The sequence below is a fragment of the Dromiciops gliroides genome, chromosome 4 (assembly GCF_019393635.1).
Source record: "Dromiciops gliroides isolate mDroGli1 chromosome 4, mDroGli1.pri, whole genome shotgun sequence".
NCBI classification, from domain to species: domain Eukaryota; kingdom Metazoa; phylum Chordata; class Mammalia; order Microbiotheria; family Microbiotheriidae; genus Dromiciops; species Dromiciops gliroides.
The window spans coordinates 195,029,618-195,046,490 of record NC_057864.1 but is presented as its reverse complement, the minus strand read 5'-3'; the positions used below and the strand labels follow the sequence as shown (position 1 = coordinate 195,046,490).

The following is a 16,873-nucleotide window of genomic DNA, read 5'->3' as shown; positions in this document are numbered from 1 at the left end:
TTATTCTCATTTAATGCTATCAAAAGCCCTGGGCGGTAGGTACTATTATGATCTCCACTTTACAGATGAGGAAAGTGAAACAAATAGAGAGGTTAAATAATTTGCCCAGGGTCACAGAGCTAGTGTCTGAGGCCAGAATTGAACTTGTCTTCCTCATTCTATCCCAGTGTTCTATCTATTGTGAAACCTAGTTGCTTCACTTTTTAAAAAAAGAATGCTTTTATTTTATTTTTTCTCAATTACATGTAAAAACAATTTTTAACATTCATTTTGAGTAATTTTTGCATTCCAAATTCCCTCTATTCCTTCTTTCCTCCTTGAGAAGGCAAACACTGATATAAATTTATACATGTGCAGTCATGCAAACCATGTTTCCATATGAGACATGTGAAAGAGAACAAGAAAGGAAGGAAGGAAGGAAAGAAAGGAAAAAAATAAAGAAAAATTTAAAAGTATGTTTTGATTTGCATTCAGACTCCATCAGTTCTTTCTCTGGAGATAGCATTTTTCAAGTCCTTCAGAATTTTTTTAATCTGCCTCATTTCTAAGAACACAATTCAGCTCAGTTAATTACAACATAAAAGGGATAAACAGTGACAGGGATAAATAACTCTGGCTATTTATGTAATAAGTAGACTGTGAAGTTAAATGGAATAGTATGTGCCCCACGGAGATTTCAGTAAAGCAGAAGGTTAGAAGGGGCAAAAACAAAGACAGAGAAATGTAAAAAGAAAACATTTTCAGCTATAGAGTATTACACAACCTAAAATGTGTCAGAAACTTAAATAGTTCAACTGTATATGAAAAGGCCAACTAGACTAAGAACTCCTCCCTCAGGCACAGGCCACCTCCATTCCTTTGTCTCCAGTTGACACCATCCACTCATCTGCATAATAACCTGCAGGAATTGGAAAAGTGTCACTTGGGCAATTATAAGTAAAAGTGAAGTCCTCACTTAGGGAAGTCACCTCTGAACCAAGCTGGATGTTAAACAGGAGAGCATATCCCACCTCTTTCCTGTAGGTGACAAACCTCAGAACCAAGGCTCTAAAAGAGTTCAAGATCAGAGACTTTTGTTATTTGTGAGTTATGGGTTGTTTTCTAATTGAAAAAAGCATCTCTAGCTAAGAAGAGTGCTGTAACAGCTAATAGAGCTAGAAACTGGAAGTGGAAAGAATGAAGCCCAGAGTCTAGCAGATTGGCCCAAATAGTAGAGAACCTGTACCTATAAAAAGAGTGATTTATGTGTTACTAATGGGCAATAACTTCCCAGAGGTCAAGCAACCTGCTGGCCTAGCCTACCAGCAGCTCTGTCCCACAATCAAGCAACTTCTTAACTCATCCTAGTGGCAGACATCTGTTCATCTGGGACCCAATGCCTTGCAAGCAGAGAGCCCATCTGAACATTGGAGCAATCTGGCCCCCTGCTAATTTCCTACCCTGCAGTAAACTTTATATGTTTTTCAGAGAAAGAAAGGACATTGAGTACCTACTCTTCCAGGGTTATAAGTTGCCTTGGCCACATATGTCCTCTACACCTGTGCCTCATTACCACTGTACTCGGTGTGTATTTGTGGGAGAATACGCCTCAGGCTTTTTTTTTGGTTTTGTTTTTGAGAAATGCTTTGTAACCACTGATCTTGCTATGCTATTTTTTGTTGTTGTTTAGCTGCTTAGTTGTATCTGACTCTGTGAATCCATTTGGGGTTTTCTTAGCAAAGATGCTGGGGTGGTTTGCCATTTCCTTTTTCAGCTCATTTTACAAAAGAGGAAATGGAGGCAAACAAGGTTAAGTGACTTGCCTAGGGTCACAGAGCCAGTAAGTGTCTGAGGTCACATTTGAACTCAGGTCCTTCTGACTCCAGGGCCAGCACTCTGTCCACTGAGCTACCTAGCTCATTTGAATAAATGCTTTTCCAAAAATGCTGACTGAGGCTAACTGCCTTACTGTTAAGTGGAAGACAACACCCCAAAGATAACCCCAAGAATGCTGAGAATAGTATTAGCCACCTCTCTGGGGATATGTAGCTTGACAATGTCAGTGTGGGTTGGGGCAATGAGCCCAGAGGGAGTACTACACAAAGATTAGTTTAAGAAAAGATCCAAAATAATGGGAGAGATGGCCATTTTCTACAGCCCAAAGTTTATAAAACAGAAATCACTAAAACACAAGTTATATAGGTATTATTTCATTCTCATTATAAAGCTTGATTAGAAGGGGGAAAAGACACTGGTAACAGCTTATTTTTTCCTACAATATCCTGGGTACTGGTATAAGTCAAAAGCCAGAAGGGCAAGTGGCTTTCCAGTTAATGAAAAAGATCCACAGGGATATCTAATTAAATTACTGCTCTAAAAAGATCCCTTTCAGTATAAGGTGAAGCAAGCAATATATTTTACAATGTACTGCTTCAAGAGTTGTGACACAACATATCTTGAGAACATTTAATGACACTAAAGTAGATACTGTGAAATGGCTATTCTTTCAAACAATTAGCATGCATTTATTAAACACCTATTATATGTCAGGCACTTTACTGAGAATACAGAAAAAATATCTTTGCTCACAAGGATCTTACATTAATTTGACAAAGTAACACATATACATCTAAATACAAAATACAGGGTGTCCCAAACAGCCTCGACATACAAAGGTAATAGAGAGAAACCAGCAGCCGGGGGAATCAAGAATTAATTTATTCAACAAGGAAAAGGAACAAGCATTTTTTCCATTCATTTATTTACTTATAAAATTATTATTATTAAGGACTTAGTCTGTACCAGGCACTGTGCTTTAGCACTTTACAAATATTATTTCATTTAATCCTCATATCAGCCCTGTAATGTTATTCTCATTTTACAGTTGAGGAATATGAAGAAGGCAGAGGTTAAGTGACCTGCCCAAAGTCCACAAATTAGTAAGTGTCTAAGGCTGGATTTGAGCTCAGGTCTTCCTGACTCCAGGCCTAATGCTTTCTTTGCTACTGTACAACCCAGCTGCCCAAGTATCATGCATTTATTTTTTAATTTTTATTAAAAATTTGTTTTCATGCATTTATTAAACAGTTACTATATGCCAGACACTGGGTTAGGCATTAGAAATATAGAAACAAAAACGCAACAATCTACTATTGAGAAGCTTATATTCTATTGGGAAATACAAATGTACATATATGTTATATGTAAAAAACATAAGAAGCTGACACAAAGTAACCTTGTATGGAAAACCATTAGAAGCTGAGGAACAAGGGAAGGCTTCCTGCAGAAGGTGACACTGGAGCTGACACCACTATGGTTGAAGGATAGGGGAGGGGAGTAATGTGAAAATATACGGGAAAGGCAGAAAGGGGTCAATTTGTGAAGAGTTTTAAATGCCGAACAGAAGAGTTTATACTAGCTACTAAAGGAAAAATTTGAAAAGGGCGGGGGGGGGGGGGGGAAGGAAATACATAAGAAAATCACTTTGGGAGATGAATGGAAGATAGATCAGAATGGATAAACTGGAACTTGAGGCAGGAAGCTTACCCAGCAGCCTATTGCAATTATCTAGGCAAGAAGTGAGGGTAGGTGGTGCAGTGGATAGGGCACTAGGCTTGGAATCAGAAAGATACAAGTTAAATCCAGCCTCAGAAACGTCCTGGCTGTGTTACCTTGGGTAAGTCACTTAACCTCGGTTTGTCACTGGAGAAGGAAATAGCAAACCACTCCAGCATTTTTGCCAAGAAAACCTCATGGATATTTGTCCATGGGGCTGTGAAAAGTTGGACACAAGTGAACAACAATAACAACAAGCAAGATGTAATAAGGGCCTGAACTAGGGTGATGACAGTAGGAGTGGACAGAAAGGGACAGATGTAAGATTTGTAGATTTAGAAAAAAACTAGATTTGACAGTTAATGGAAATGTGAGTTTAAAAAGAGTATGAAGGGGGGCAGTTAGTTGGTGCAGTGGATAAAGCCCTGGAGTCAGAAGGACCTGAGTTTAAATCTGGCCTCAGACACTTGACACTTGCTAGCTCTGTGACCCTGGGTAAGTCACTTAACCCTAATTGCCAAACAAACAAATAAATGAATGAATGAATGAATTAAAAAAAAGAAAGAAAGAGTGTGAAGAGTCAGGATAACGCCAAGACTGCAAACCTGTATGGCTAGGGTGGTGGTGCACTGAAGAGTCATAGAGAAGTCTGGAAGAGAAGAGGGTTTAGGGGAAATTACTTCTGTTTTGACCATGAGATCTGATAGGAGATCACTGAAAACTCTGTAGAGTTTCAGGTGATTGATGAGGTTGTAAATCATCCCGCATAAAGCTAAAAAGAGAGTGAAAGGAGTGGAAATACTGGGACTAAATGTACATGGTTTTTTCAAAATGTTTAGCTGAGAAAAGGAGGAGAGAATAGAGTATGAAAATTAGTGAGAAGGGTATTATCTAGTCAGGTTTGTTGTTTTTTAAGGAAGGGAACACTTGGACATGTTTGTATCTAGCAAAGAAGGAAAGTAAAAAGGGAGAAATTGAAGATTAGATAGAGAATAGATGGTACTGGGGGCAGTTTGCTAAGGAAGACAGGAGAGAATGGAAAGGTCTAATGCTGAAAGTCGAACTTAAGCTGAGTTTTTAAGAAATCTAAGGATTCTAAGAGAAGAAGGTTAGAAGGGAGTATATTCCAAGCATGGAGGACAGTCTGTGTAAAGACATAGATATAAATCAGGAAAATGAATGAAAAATGTTCAAATCAAAAGATCAATCTGTAAAAGTATCTGCCCACTCAAACCACCATCTGGGACATTTATTTTAAAAAGAACATCTGTAGCATACTTCCTGATATTTCTGTAAGCCTTTAAAGCATGAGGATTGAATGAGTTCAGCAATTCCATTCTGTATAATCAGTTCTAATTGCTTTCAAATCTCTGTTTATTCCTCCTTGTCTTCCAGTCTATAGTTTTTTTTTTCTGATTGTCATGTATTTATTCTATCTTTCCTCCAGTCCACTTACTATCTACTTTGGTCCTATTTTTTCTTTCATTTGTTCCATATACAGGTTTATAAACCTTTAGTTACAATTGTTCAGTTGTTCAATCACGTCTGATTCTTTGTGACCCCATGGCCCATAGCATATGAGGCCCTTCTGCCCTTCACTATCTCCCTAAGTCTGTCTGAGCTCATGTTCATTGCTTCCATGATACTATCTATCCATTTCATCTTCTGTTATCCCCATTCCCTCCTGCCTTCAATCTTTCCCAACAATAGGTTCTTTTTCAATGAGTCCTGTCTTCTTATTATGTGGCCAAAGTATTTAAACTTCAACTTCAGTATTTGACCTTCCAGTGAAGAGTCTGATTTTTTTTAACTATTGACTGATTTGATGTCCTTGCTTTCCAAAGGCCTCTCAAAAGTTTTCTCCTCCACCACAATTTGAAAGCATTGATTCTGTGATGTTCAGCTTTCCTTATAGTCCAAACCTCATAGGCACACATTGCAACTAGAAAAGCCAAAGCTTTGACTCTACAGACCTATGTCTGCAAGATGATGCCTCTTCTTTTTAGTATCTTTTAATTTCATGGCTGCAGTTGCCATCTGCAGTGATCTTTGAGTTCAAGAATATAAAATCTGACACTGCTACCATTTCTTCTTCCTCTATTTGCCAGGAAGTGATGAGACCAATTGCCAAGATCTTAGTTTTTTTGATGTTAACCTTCAAGCCAGTCTTTGCACTCTCCTCTTTCAACCACATCAAAAGGCTTCTTCATTCTTCTTTACTTTCCGCCATCAGAGTGGTATCATCTTTGTTGATACTTCTCTTGGCAGCCTCAACTCTGTCTTTTGATTCATCCACTCTGGCATTTCACATGATGTGCTCTAAATAGATGTTAAATGAATAAGGTGACAATATACAGTCTTGTCATGCTCTTTTTCCAATATTAAACCAATCAGTTGTTTTTTTTTGTTTTTGTAAGGCAATTGGGGTTGAGTGACTTGCCCAAGGTCACACAGCTACTAACTGTCAAGTGTCTGAGGCCGGATTTGAACTCAGGTCCTCTTGACTCCAGGGCCGGTGCTCTATCCACTCTATCCACCTAGCTGCCCCAATCAGTTGTTTCATGTTCAGTTCTAATTGTTGCTTCTTGGTCCACACACAGCTTCCTCAGGAGACAAGTAAAATGATCTAGGGACTCTCATCTCTTTAAGGACTTGCCACAATTTTGGGGATCCACATAATCAAAGGCTTTAGGGTAGTCAATGAAGCAGAAGTAGATGTTTTTTCTGGAGCTCCTTTGCTTTCTCCATAATCCAGTGAGTGTTAGCAATTTGGTCTCTAGTTCCTTTGCCTCTTCAAAAACCAGCCTGTACTTCTGGCAATTCCTGATTCACATATGGTTGGAGCCAGCTTGCAAGACTCAGAAGCGTAAGCTTGCTGACATATGAAATGAGCACAACAGTTTTGTAATTTGGACATTCTTTAGCATTGCCCTTCCTTAGGACAGGAAGGTAATCTGATCTTTTCCAATCCAGTGGCCACTGCTGAGTTTTCCAAATTTGCTGGCATACTGAGTGCAGCACTTTAACAGCATCACCTTTTAGGGTCTTAAATAGCTCAGCGGGAATTCCATCACCTCCACTAGCCTTATTGTTAGCAATGCTTCCTAAGGCCCATTTCACTTCATTCTTCAGGATGATCTCTAGATCCACACAATCAGAATTGCAATACTAGCCTCATGTACACTTTACTTTTACCTCTGTCTATTGTGTCTGCAATACATATATGCAAATAAAATTAAGGAAAGCAATAGAAAACAAACAGGTTTTCAAAATAGTATTTACAGATGTTGGACAGCCTATGTAATATACTAAGTAGAAGTGGAAAAATTAATAGCAAAAGGAAAATTTGTATGCCTTGACATTTTAGACATAAATGTGGCTTTTGATAATTTTCTTGGCATAAAAACTGAAAGAACTAGAAAGTAAAATGGTAGCAATGAAATGAATTAAAGGTATTTTAAAAGACTACAGTAAGGAGAACAAAAAACATTAAACATGCCCTTATTTGTCCTACTATGTATGGTATTTTATTTACCTTTAAAAAAAAAAAAACTGATTCTGGTCACTTGTATCACACAGAAAATAAAACTTCGATACAACTGGTAGAAACTGAACTTTTACCTGAAGGGTATAGTGACAAGAGGATGGGTTCCACCAAACATTTTGCATAGAAAGATTAAATAATACTAAATAGTTATGAATATGACTAAATTATTTGCCTTTCAACTGCTTTCCATTCTCAACTTTGAAGTACATTTAATTTCACTGCTGTCACCTTAAAGACTATCCTAAGAACACGGCTGAGTTTTTTAGGAGATTTAAATGGTCGCTCATTAAAAAGAAGCACCTCGAAGTTCTCTAGAAATATTAGGGATGGGTAAAAACTTGTGTCATCTCAGAAGATGATTTTAGCCAGGACTTCCTAGACTACCATGACATGAAGAAGTGTACTCTGAGCCTGCCACCCGGGCCTTTATATGCTAAGTCCAAGGGACTGACTTCTGGAATTAGAATCAGAGCTGCAAAGGTTCTTAGAGACTGTGTAGCCCAATCTTCCCCAGAGGAAACATGCTCTTGCAATAGTGCTCGACATATATGACTTATGCTTATGCCACATATCCAACAAAGAATCAGAGAAATTTAGACCTGGTAGGAACCTTTCAGAACATCTGGTTCTACCTCCAGGAAACTGAGGAATAATTAACTTAGATGAAAGACCACAGCACAATCATATTACCAAGATGAGCCCCAAAGAAGAGATGAAAAAATACAGTTCCCTCCCTTCTTTGCAAATGTATGGGAACTGGGGGCAGGGGGTGGGGGTGGGGGAGGAGGATACTGCATCTATTGTCAGACTTGATTGATGTATTGGTTAATTTTCCTGAACTGCTCTTTTTGTCTTCTCTTTTATATTTTTGGCTACAAGGGATGGCTCTTTAGGCAGTGGTGGGGAAGGGGAAATATATTTGGAAAGTAGGGTGATATAAAAACAAAAAAATCATTAAAATTTAAAATATTAATAATATAAAATATATTTAATACAAAATACAATAAACATATAAATATATTTCTTTTGTTGTTGTTGTTTGTTTTTTGGTGGGGCAATGAGGGTTAAGTGACTTGCCCAGGGTCACACAGCTAGTAAGTGTTAAGTGTCTGAGTTCAAATTTGAACTCAGGTCCTTCTGAATCCAGGGCCAGTGCTTTATCCACTGTGCCACCTAGCTGCCCCCTAAATATATTTCTATAATGATTCAAAAGATATTTCAGAATCTTAAAGTACCTTGTGGTCATCATTGTGCAACATATCATTGTGCATTATCATAAATGTCAAAAGTACAGGAGCTTGAGCTAACTTTTGTATTGACTGATGTATATCCTGATAATTGTTTTCTTGAAAAAAATCATAGAGATTTATTCAGCTTGTTTACAATGTCATTTATCCCTTTCTCATAAAAATAAATTATAGGGAGGCAACTAGGTGGCACAGTGAATAAAGCACCAGCCCTGGATTCAGGAGGACCTGAGTTCAAATTCAGCCTTAGACATTTGACACTTACTAGCTGTGTGACCCTGGGCAAGTCACTTAACCCTCATTGCCCTGCCCCTTCCCCCCCCCCCCCAATTTATAGATTGTACTCCAAGTGGTCTCACAAAAAAATCTGGTTATTTAAAATTTCTAGTTGTCTCAAGTGAGAATAAACAATAATAATACATGTTAGTCAAGTCAACAAGCATTTATTAAGTTCCTTTTATGTTCCAGGCACTATATTAAATGCTGGGGATTCAAAGAAAGAAAGGCAAAAAACCCCTAAAACAAAACAATAGTACCACCTCTCATATTCAAACAGCTCTGTGAAAACAGATAAACATAGGGTTAAGTGAAGATACTCTCAGAAGGAAGTCATTAGGATTAAGGAGAACTAGGAAAGAGTTCTTGCAAAAGGTAGCAGACAGTGATTCTTGATGACAAAAGATCAAAAACCTCAGATGCAGTTATAGGTTCAGATCTGAATCTCGGCTGTGACCCAGCAGGGAATATCTAATTTTTCTAGGCTTCATTCCCCACACTGCTCCCACCCAAGAAAAACAACAAAAGAGTAAATATAATCAACTGAATTCCTCAACTAAATCTGCTCCATGAAGTCTTCTGAATTTGAATCCTGTCTCCAACCCTTAAATTAGCTGCAAATAATTTAACCTGACTCAATTTCCTCATCTGTACAAGAGGGATAACAAAATCATCTATCTCACAGTTGTATTGCATTTTTATTTATTCTGTTAAACACTTCCCAAATACATTTTAATCTGGTTCAGCCTAATTCTAGAGTATTAGGGGCTGCTGAGAGCTGGCAAGTTTGACACTTCTGATATAAAGCACTACACAAATGCTAGCTACTGTTATTATCTGGCCAGATGAACTAATTACTTTGTCCTATTCACATTACTGTGAATCAAACTCATTTTGGCATATGTTGTATTTCTCCCAGTAGGCTTCAAGTTCCTTAAGAGGAGGGATCACATTGTTTTTTCATCTTTGCACAATGTCTGCACAAAGAAAGCACATAGCAATTGTTGAATTCCTGTAGGTCACCGATCTAACACTTATTTGCTTTGTATTTTTAAGAACCTCAATCAATTTATCCTGAATTTCTAGCATAAAAGTAGTTTGATCTGATGATCATCCAAACTTGAATTAGAAATTTTAAGTCCCAGTACTTTCAGACTGTATTCAAAATTTATTCTAAGTGGTCATATTCTGGGTCCTGCTCAGTTTTAAGTAACTTACATCCATGATTTGCTCTGCTTTCATCCATATCCTTGTATAGATGGGCACATAGAAACAAATGTAGATGTAAGTATGCAAACCAGATAAACATTAAATTTACATCCTCTAAACCCAAAGACTTCCTTCCTTCAACTTAAATACAGGCAGGAAAGAGTTAGGTTTGGGTAACACAGATAAGAGAATTATAACTACTTAGTTGATTGCAATAGGAGAAATTTCCTTTATGTGGGATCTAGAAGCATTTCCAATTGAAAAACCTGAGAAAAATCTGGCAGCAACCCAGTAGCTTTCATTGTAGGTCTGGCTCCATTTGTGGGACAGACCCTGTAGGTTTTTTTGCTCTCACATGTGGGGCAGACAAGCTAATAATATATTTTTTTGGTACATATGTGTCCTTTTCCTTTTCCCCCCAATCTTAACAGTATTTTATTTTTTCCAGTTACATGTAAAGATAGTTTTCAACATTCATTTTTATGAGATTTTGAGTTCCAATTTTTTCTCCCTCCCTGTTTTCCCTCCCTCCTCCCCAAGATGGCAAGCAATCTGATATAGGTTATATATGTGCAATCACATTAAACATATTTCCACATTTGTCATGTTGTAAAAGAAGAATGAGAACAATGGGGAAAAACCTCAAGAAAGAAAAAAAAACCTAAGTAAAAATAGTGCGATTCAATCTGCATTCAGATTCTGCAGTTCTTTTTCTGGATGTTGGGAGAATTTTCCATCATGAGTCTTTTGGAATCGTCTTGGATCATTGTATTGCTGAGAAGAGCCAAGTCTATCACAGCTGATCATTAAACATTGTAGACAAGCTAATAATATTAGGCCATCTACCTTAATTTACTTCCTTTGTCAGATCCATGTAACTGCAAATAATGGTAATATAGTGGGGTTTTTTTTTGGGGGGGGGATGGGACAATGAGGGTTAAGTAACTTGCTCAGGGTCACACAGCTAGTGTCAAAAGTGTCTGAGGTTGGATTTGAACTCAGGGCCTCCTGAATCCAGGGCCAGTGCTTTATCCACTGTGCCACCTAGCTGCCCCCAAATAATGGTAATATAGTAAACTATGATATTACATCTTCTAAAAAAAATACTGGAATAATGTAACAAAGGAAAAATTTCATCAAAAGTGAAGTAATTCTATTTTTGGTATTTTTAAAAATTAAATGAAAACATGTACTTCATTTCTAAAGTCACCACTATTATCTTTTTCCAAATACTCTAATTATATTCTAATTTTAGTGTTTTAAAATATACTATGCATTTTTTGAGCACTTATACTTGTTTCAAACAAGAAAAGGTAATAAGTAGTAGGAAATAATAGGAAATAATACTAGGATTTATTTTGGTTCACTTCCAATAAAACAATAATAGCTGGTATTTATATGTAGTTCTTTAAAGTTTGCTTATTTCATGTGAACCTCACAACAAGCTCATGTAATACCTATATATATTACCTAAGTTTTACTAATGAGAAACCTGAGGTCTTGAGAAGTGAAGTCACAAGACTAATAAGTGTCAGATGAAGAATTTCAACTTAAGTCTTCCTGACTCCAAATCTGCTACTCTATACAGTATGTCATGAAGTAATGAATTAATGTTGATTGTAGATAAATATAAATAACTACGTAGACTAGATTTTAATAATTATTAGATTTTCATACTAATTCAACATATGCTCTTTAAATTCCACCTTGGAGTACCTTAAGATATCAAAAGAGCAATCAGGTAATGGAAGGTTTGGATTCTCTGATTGCTATTTTAACATATAAATCAACATGTCTGAAATTGAACTATTAATCTTTCTCTTCCCCATTTCTTAACTTTTCTGTTATTTAAAAAAAATTTATTTTTAATTTGTGGAAAAAATAAGCATTTCTATAACATAGTCCAATAAAAAAGATGGTTGTACATGAAACTGCAAATCTACCACGCACAACTTGCCATTCCTTTCAAATATACAACAAAATCACGTAAATTGCTTTTTTTTCCCCCTTGCCTCTCTCCTTCCCCACCTTAGAGATGGCCACCATTACTATCACTTTTTAAGATTCCACTATCATCCCAGTCATCCAGACTCAAAAAATAGGTATTATCCTAAACTCCTTACTCTCACCCCCATATCCAATCAGTTGTCAAGTCCTATCATTTACATCTTCCTAACATCTCTTGTATATGCCTCCTTCTCTGTGATATTGCTTTTCTCAGTCCTCCTTAAACTTATCTTAGTACATTCTCTCCAATTTATCATCCATCTGTCCATCCAGCTATCTTTTTTTTTTTTTTGGTGAGGCAATTGGGGTTAAGTGACTTGCTCAGTGTCACACATTTTAGCCCCTTACACACAGCCTGAGGCTGGATTTGAACTCAGGTCCTCTTGACTTGAGGGCTGGAACTCTATCCACTGCGCCACCTAGCTGTCCCCCTTCATCTATCTTATTTGCAGAGAATTGTCTACATGTTGTCTTCCCCAGTAGACTGTGAGCTCTCTGAGAGCAAGTATTGTTTTTTGTTGTTGTTTGTATTCTCAGAACTTAGCACAGTGCCTGAAACATAGTAGGTTTTTAATAAATTTTAAGTAACAATAGATTTTCTCTGTCTGTATTCTCTAAATTCTAAGCTGATTCCGCGCCCCCCCCCCCCCCGTATTCAGAGAAGACACACAGCAATGTTATTTATGAACTGGTAGTGCATACAAATTTATATTTTTTTCATCTTCAGTTCATTTTTAGCATCAACAAACTTGAGAGCTTATGGGATAGGAAAAGGGCAATTTTCTGTTGTTCAACTAGCATGAACATTGTGAAGATCTCAAAATATATGGAATATTTCACCCGTATTCTTACCCCCAATGCACTACAAGAAACTTTTGTTCCTTTTTGGAAATAGAAAAATCAATTCCTAAAATCTGGTGATTAATTTAAAAGGGAGTGATTTAAGGATGGAAGCTTGAGGCACAAGGGGTCTACCACAAGAGATTAGAAAATTCATGGATTAATTTCTCAAATATAAAATCAAATTTTGCTCTTATGACAAACCTATAGCCCCTTTCCCTTCTATTATTCTCTTCTATCTACTTCCATAGATGCATTATTTTGATAACCAAAATGAACCACTGAGATCTTAGCATAAGTCATATACTTTCTACAGTTAAAAGGATCATTTTACTAAAATTGACTCTTGTAATACACACATAACTGTGGCTTATCAATAAATTTGCAAGACCAAAAGAAGAAACTTTGATGAAGGAAACAAAATACCTAAAAGAAAGCTACATCCCTTCTGGAACGGAACATCCCTGACATAGCTCTATAGTCTGGTTGCATAGTAGAAAAGTGGTTGCCAGGCAACTCATCCAAGTTCAGAAGAATCTAAGCATTGATAATGAGTCTGAACCACAGTTTGGCTCCTGTATATGAAAGATTTCAGTCAACTCCCACATCTGTTCATGGACTATTCATAAGAGGATGTATCCCTAAAAGTCAGAGACCAAGCAGAATAAGACACCGATTCAAGGAGCTATAGTAATTTTGCTCTAATTGAATTTACAACTGGCAATATCTCTGAATTTCTCTATGATTATACAGAAATCTAGTATATTTCAAGTATGAAGGGCCTCACTTAAAATTTCTACTTCAAATATATAAGAATTTTTATCCATACTTTCAGTGCTTCTTTTTCTATAGAAGGTAATTCCCTTAAGTAACTTATCACCAAAACATCGCTGAAATGGTCTATGTATTAAAATTCACATGAATTCCCTTGAAAACTGCCTTTTAAAAAACTTTTCAGTACTTATTTTTACGATTAAGAGGGTAGCAAAAAAACAAACGAACAAACAAAATGGAGAAAGATGTCTGCCATCTACCAAGGAAAAAATATGTACTACATTGAGAAAGAGTTTAATGATTTTTGTACGTGTGGTATGAATGTGAAATATTGCTCAGCTGAATTGGCCCGATCCAATCCTCCCTCTTTCAAAGAAGACACTTTGCATGCATGCTTACCAGGGCAGTATTCATCAACGTCCAGTTTCTGTGCTGAAGTGAGTGTTGGTGAGCCAAGATCAGATTCTGGGATTCGTGGGCTCTCAACAAACTTTGCCTTCCTCAGAGGGGCTAAGATGAAAAATAGAGAAAGAGAAAGAAAGAGAAAGAGGAAAAAGGAAAGGAAAATATAAAGGAATAAAGAGAGAAACAGAAGAAAGAAACACAGAGGGAAAGAGAAGGGGAGAAAGAGAGAGAAACATAGAGGGGTCATGAGTAAGGGGAACAGCAGGCAACAGATGGAAGCACTTAACTGAACGACACTGTCAGACTCAGATCAAGTTACCCTATTTTTTTGTGTGTGTGTGCCAGAAAAAAAAATTATCTGCATTCTTTACAGAGGAGATGGGTCTTGTTTTTAAAAAAAAAAAAAGTCATTGAAAAATGGAAAACTTTAAAGAACAAACAGAAGTGTTTTGATTGTCTACCTGTTATGTTAAGTAATTGTTTTCCCTTACTCAAATAAGATGCAGTCTTATCTTTTATTTCTTAGCCATTTAAGACAAGCAAAGTGAGGCAAAGTGCAGAACTGAGTTTTAAGATTTTCTTTATAGGAAGGTATGTAATCAAAAGGCTTTGTTTGGACAGAAATAGACACTAAAATGTTATTAATTCATGTTAATATCAGCAGGATTTAATAGAAAATGTCAAACTGAATTGACTTTGCTTATCAAGGAAATCAGTTCTCATGGATCAGTCCTATAAACTCAGAGGACTCAACAGTTAGAGTAAGAAACCAAAATTGTTTTTGGACTGATACCATATAAACTGATATCATCATGTTAATTTTACATTAGCTGTTATAAAAGTGACTTAAGTTAAAAATTTCAGGCATGAATAAACTGGACTTTGTGTGATATGTGTTAGGAAGTATGAAATGTACTGTACTGATCATAAATAAGGAGCTTTTACAAAGGAAATCCCATTTAACCCTGCCTCTGAAAAAATAATCATCCCTGTTATCCACAAATAGTTTGTCCAAATATTTTGAAAAATTATTTTGTATTTTAGATTTTAGTTCATTCACTATGTATGTCCAGGAAATGTGCAATAATTTTTATATTATCTTAGGAGAATAGTGGCTTATATACATTTAAATAGCACTTTAAAGTTATATTACTTGTTCATATAATTTATTTCATTTGATTCTCACAACATTGAAAAGTTGATAGTAAAATTTTATAATCCTGATTTTACAGAAAAGGAAATTGTCTCAGAGAAGTTAAATGACTTGTCCAAGGTCATAAGATAAGTGGCAGGGTTGGAATTCAAACCTTGGCATTCCAACTACAAATCTAGTCCTTCTTTTAATGATAATATGCCTTTCTTTACTCATTCACTCACTCTTTCATTCAACATACACTTATTATTATCATCAATATTATTATTATAATTACTACATACTAAGAGTTGGGTATATAAGTGACAAGTGAGATAGTCCCTATTCTCTTTTTTTTGGGGGGGGGGCAGGGCAATGAGGGTTAAGTGACTTGCCCAGGGTCACACAGCTAGTGTCAAGTGTCTGAGGCCGTATTTGAATTCAGGTCCTCCTGAATCCAAGGTTGATGCTTTATCCATTGCGCCACCTAGCTGCCCCTGATAGCCCGTATTCTCAAGAAGTTTATATTCTACTGGGGGAAAATACACACACACACACACACACACACACACACACACACACACACTCTCACAGATATATAACTACGAATAAATTTGAAATTTATAAAACATAAATACAAAGTGACTGGCATGGGAGGTTCACCAACAATTGGTGTAAGGAGAAAAAGCCTCTAGAAGGGGGTGTCACTTGAGTTGAGCCTTAAAGGGAGCTCTAAAAGGGAGAAATGACAAGGGAAAACGTCTCCATACCAGGGACAACCTAAGCAAAGTAATTAATGGAGGAGGCAGATGGAAATATCATGCAAATAGGGTAGTTTGACTGGAATGCAGAGTGCAGAGTAAGTGAGGGAGTTAAGTGAGCCCTGGAAAGATAAGATGGAGCTAGACTGAGAAGAGATTTAAATGGCAAACAGGAATTTGTATTTTAAGCTAGATAAAAGCATGAGTAACTAAAGTTTCTTTAAAAACAAATTATATATAAATATATATGCAAAAATCTGTCTTCTATCTCTCTATTCCCTCCCCCACCTTAACCTAATTAAGAATGAAAGAAAAACAAAACCACTGTTGCAAACAAAATAAATTTCTGCATTGCACATGTCCAAAAACATATCTGTGCCATTCTGCACTTTAAGTCCCTCATCTCTCTATTAGGAGGTGGGTAGCATGTTTCCTCATTAGTGCTCTGGAATCACGGTGGGGGATTAACTAGTCAGAGTTCATAATTTTTACAAAGATGTCTGTATTAACCATATTGTTATCAATGTGTAAATTGTTCTCCTAGTTCTATCTGCTTCACCACAACAGTTCAAAGAAGTCTTCCCATTTGTATCTGAAATCAACCCCTTCACCACTTCTTACAGTTCAATTGTATTCCATTGCATCTATGTCCCATAACTTATTCAGAAATTCTCTAATTGATGGGCACCTCATCAGATTCCCATTCTTTGTTATAAATATTTTTGTGCATCCCTACACTTTGTTTTGCTTAGGCCCAATATTTCCCATAAACTACCCTCCCTCTAATCCAGTGATTAGCACAATGTATGGCACATAGGAAGCACTTAATAAGTGTTTACTGACTGATTGACTAATTCCCTCTTCTCTCTTTGCAGCTAAATATGAGGAAGATTCATGGATAATCCTTGGAGAGGTAAAGAAAAACACTGTAGGAGTTGGGTTTATAATATACCCAAAGGCAAATTAACATTATTTCATGGGATATTTTGCAGTACTAAAGATATCTGCAAATAGACTGCCATGAAAATTATTGCAGTTTATGCAATAGTTTATCAGTCACTGAGGATTAAAAGGCAGGGAAATTCTCAAAGAATATAATAAAACTTCCAATTAAACCAACATATTCTCTGATGATAAGTTG

At 36.5% G+C, this 16,873-nt stretch overlaps 1 protein-coding gene across 11 annotated transcripts in view; it reads right to left on the bottom strand.

The window, feature by feature from the left end:
• The window catches only part of TANC2 (tetratricopeptide repeat, ankyrin repeat and coiled-coil containing 2), a 558,975-nt gene that overhangs the window by 263,829 nt on the left and 278,273 nt on the right, over positions 1 to 16,873 (bottom strand). For 9 of the 11 annotated variants that reach the window (XM_044000435.1, XM_044000439.1, XM_044000440.1 and 6 more), the window contains one exon: positions 13,834 to 13,944. The exons of the other annotated variants lie outside the window; for them this stretch is intronic. In XM_044000435.1, coding sequence (XP_043856370.1) covers positions 13,834 to 13,944 — 111 coding nt within the window. The remainder of the gene's footprint in view (positions 1 to 13,833; positions 13,945 to 16,873) is intronic. 11 annotated transcript variants of the gene reach the window in all.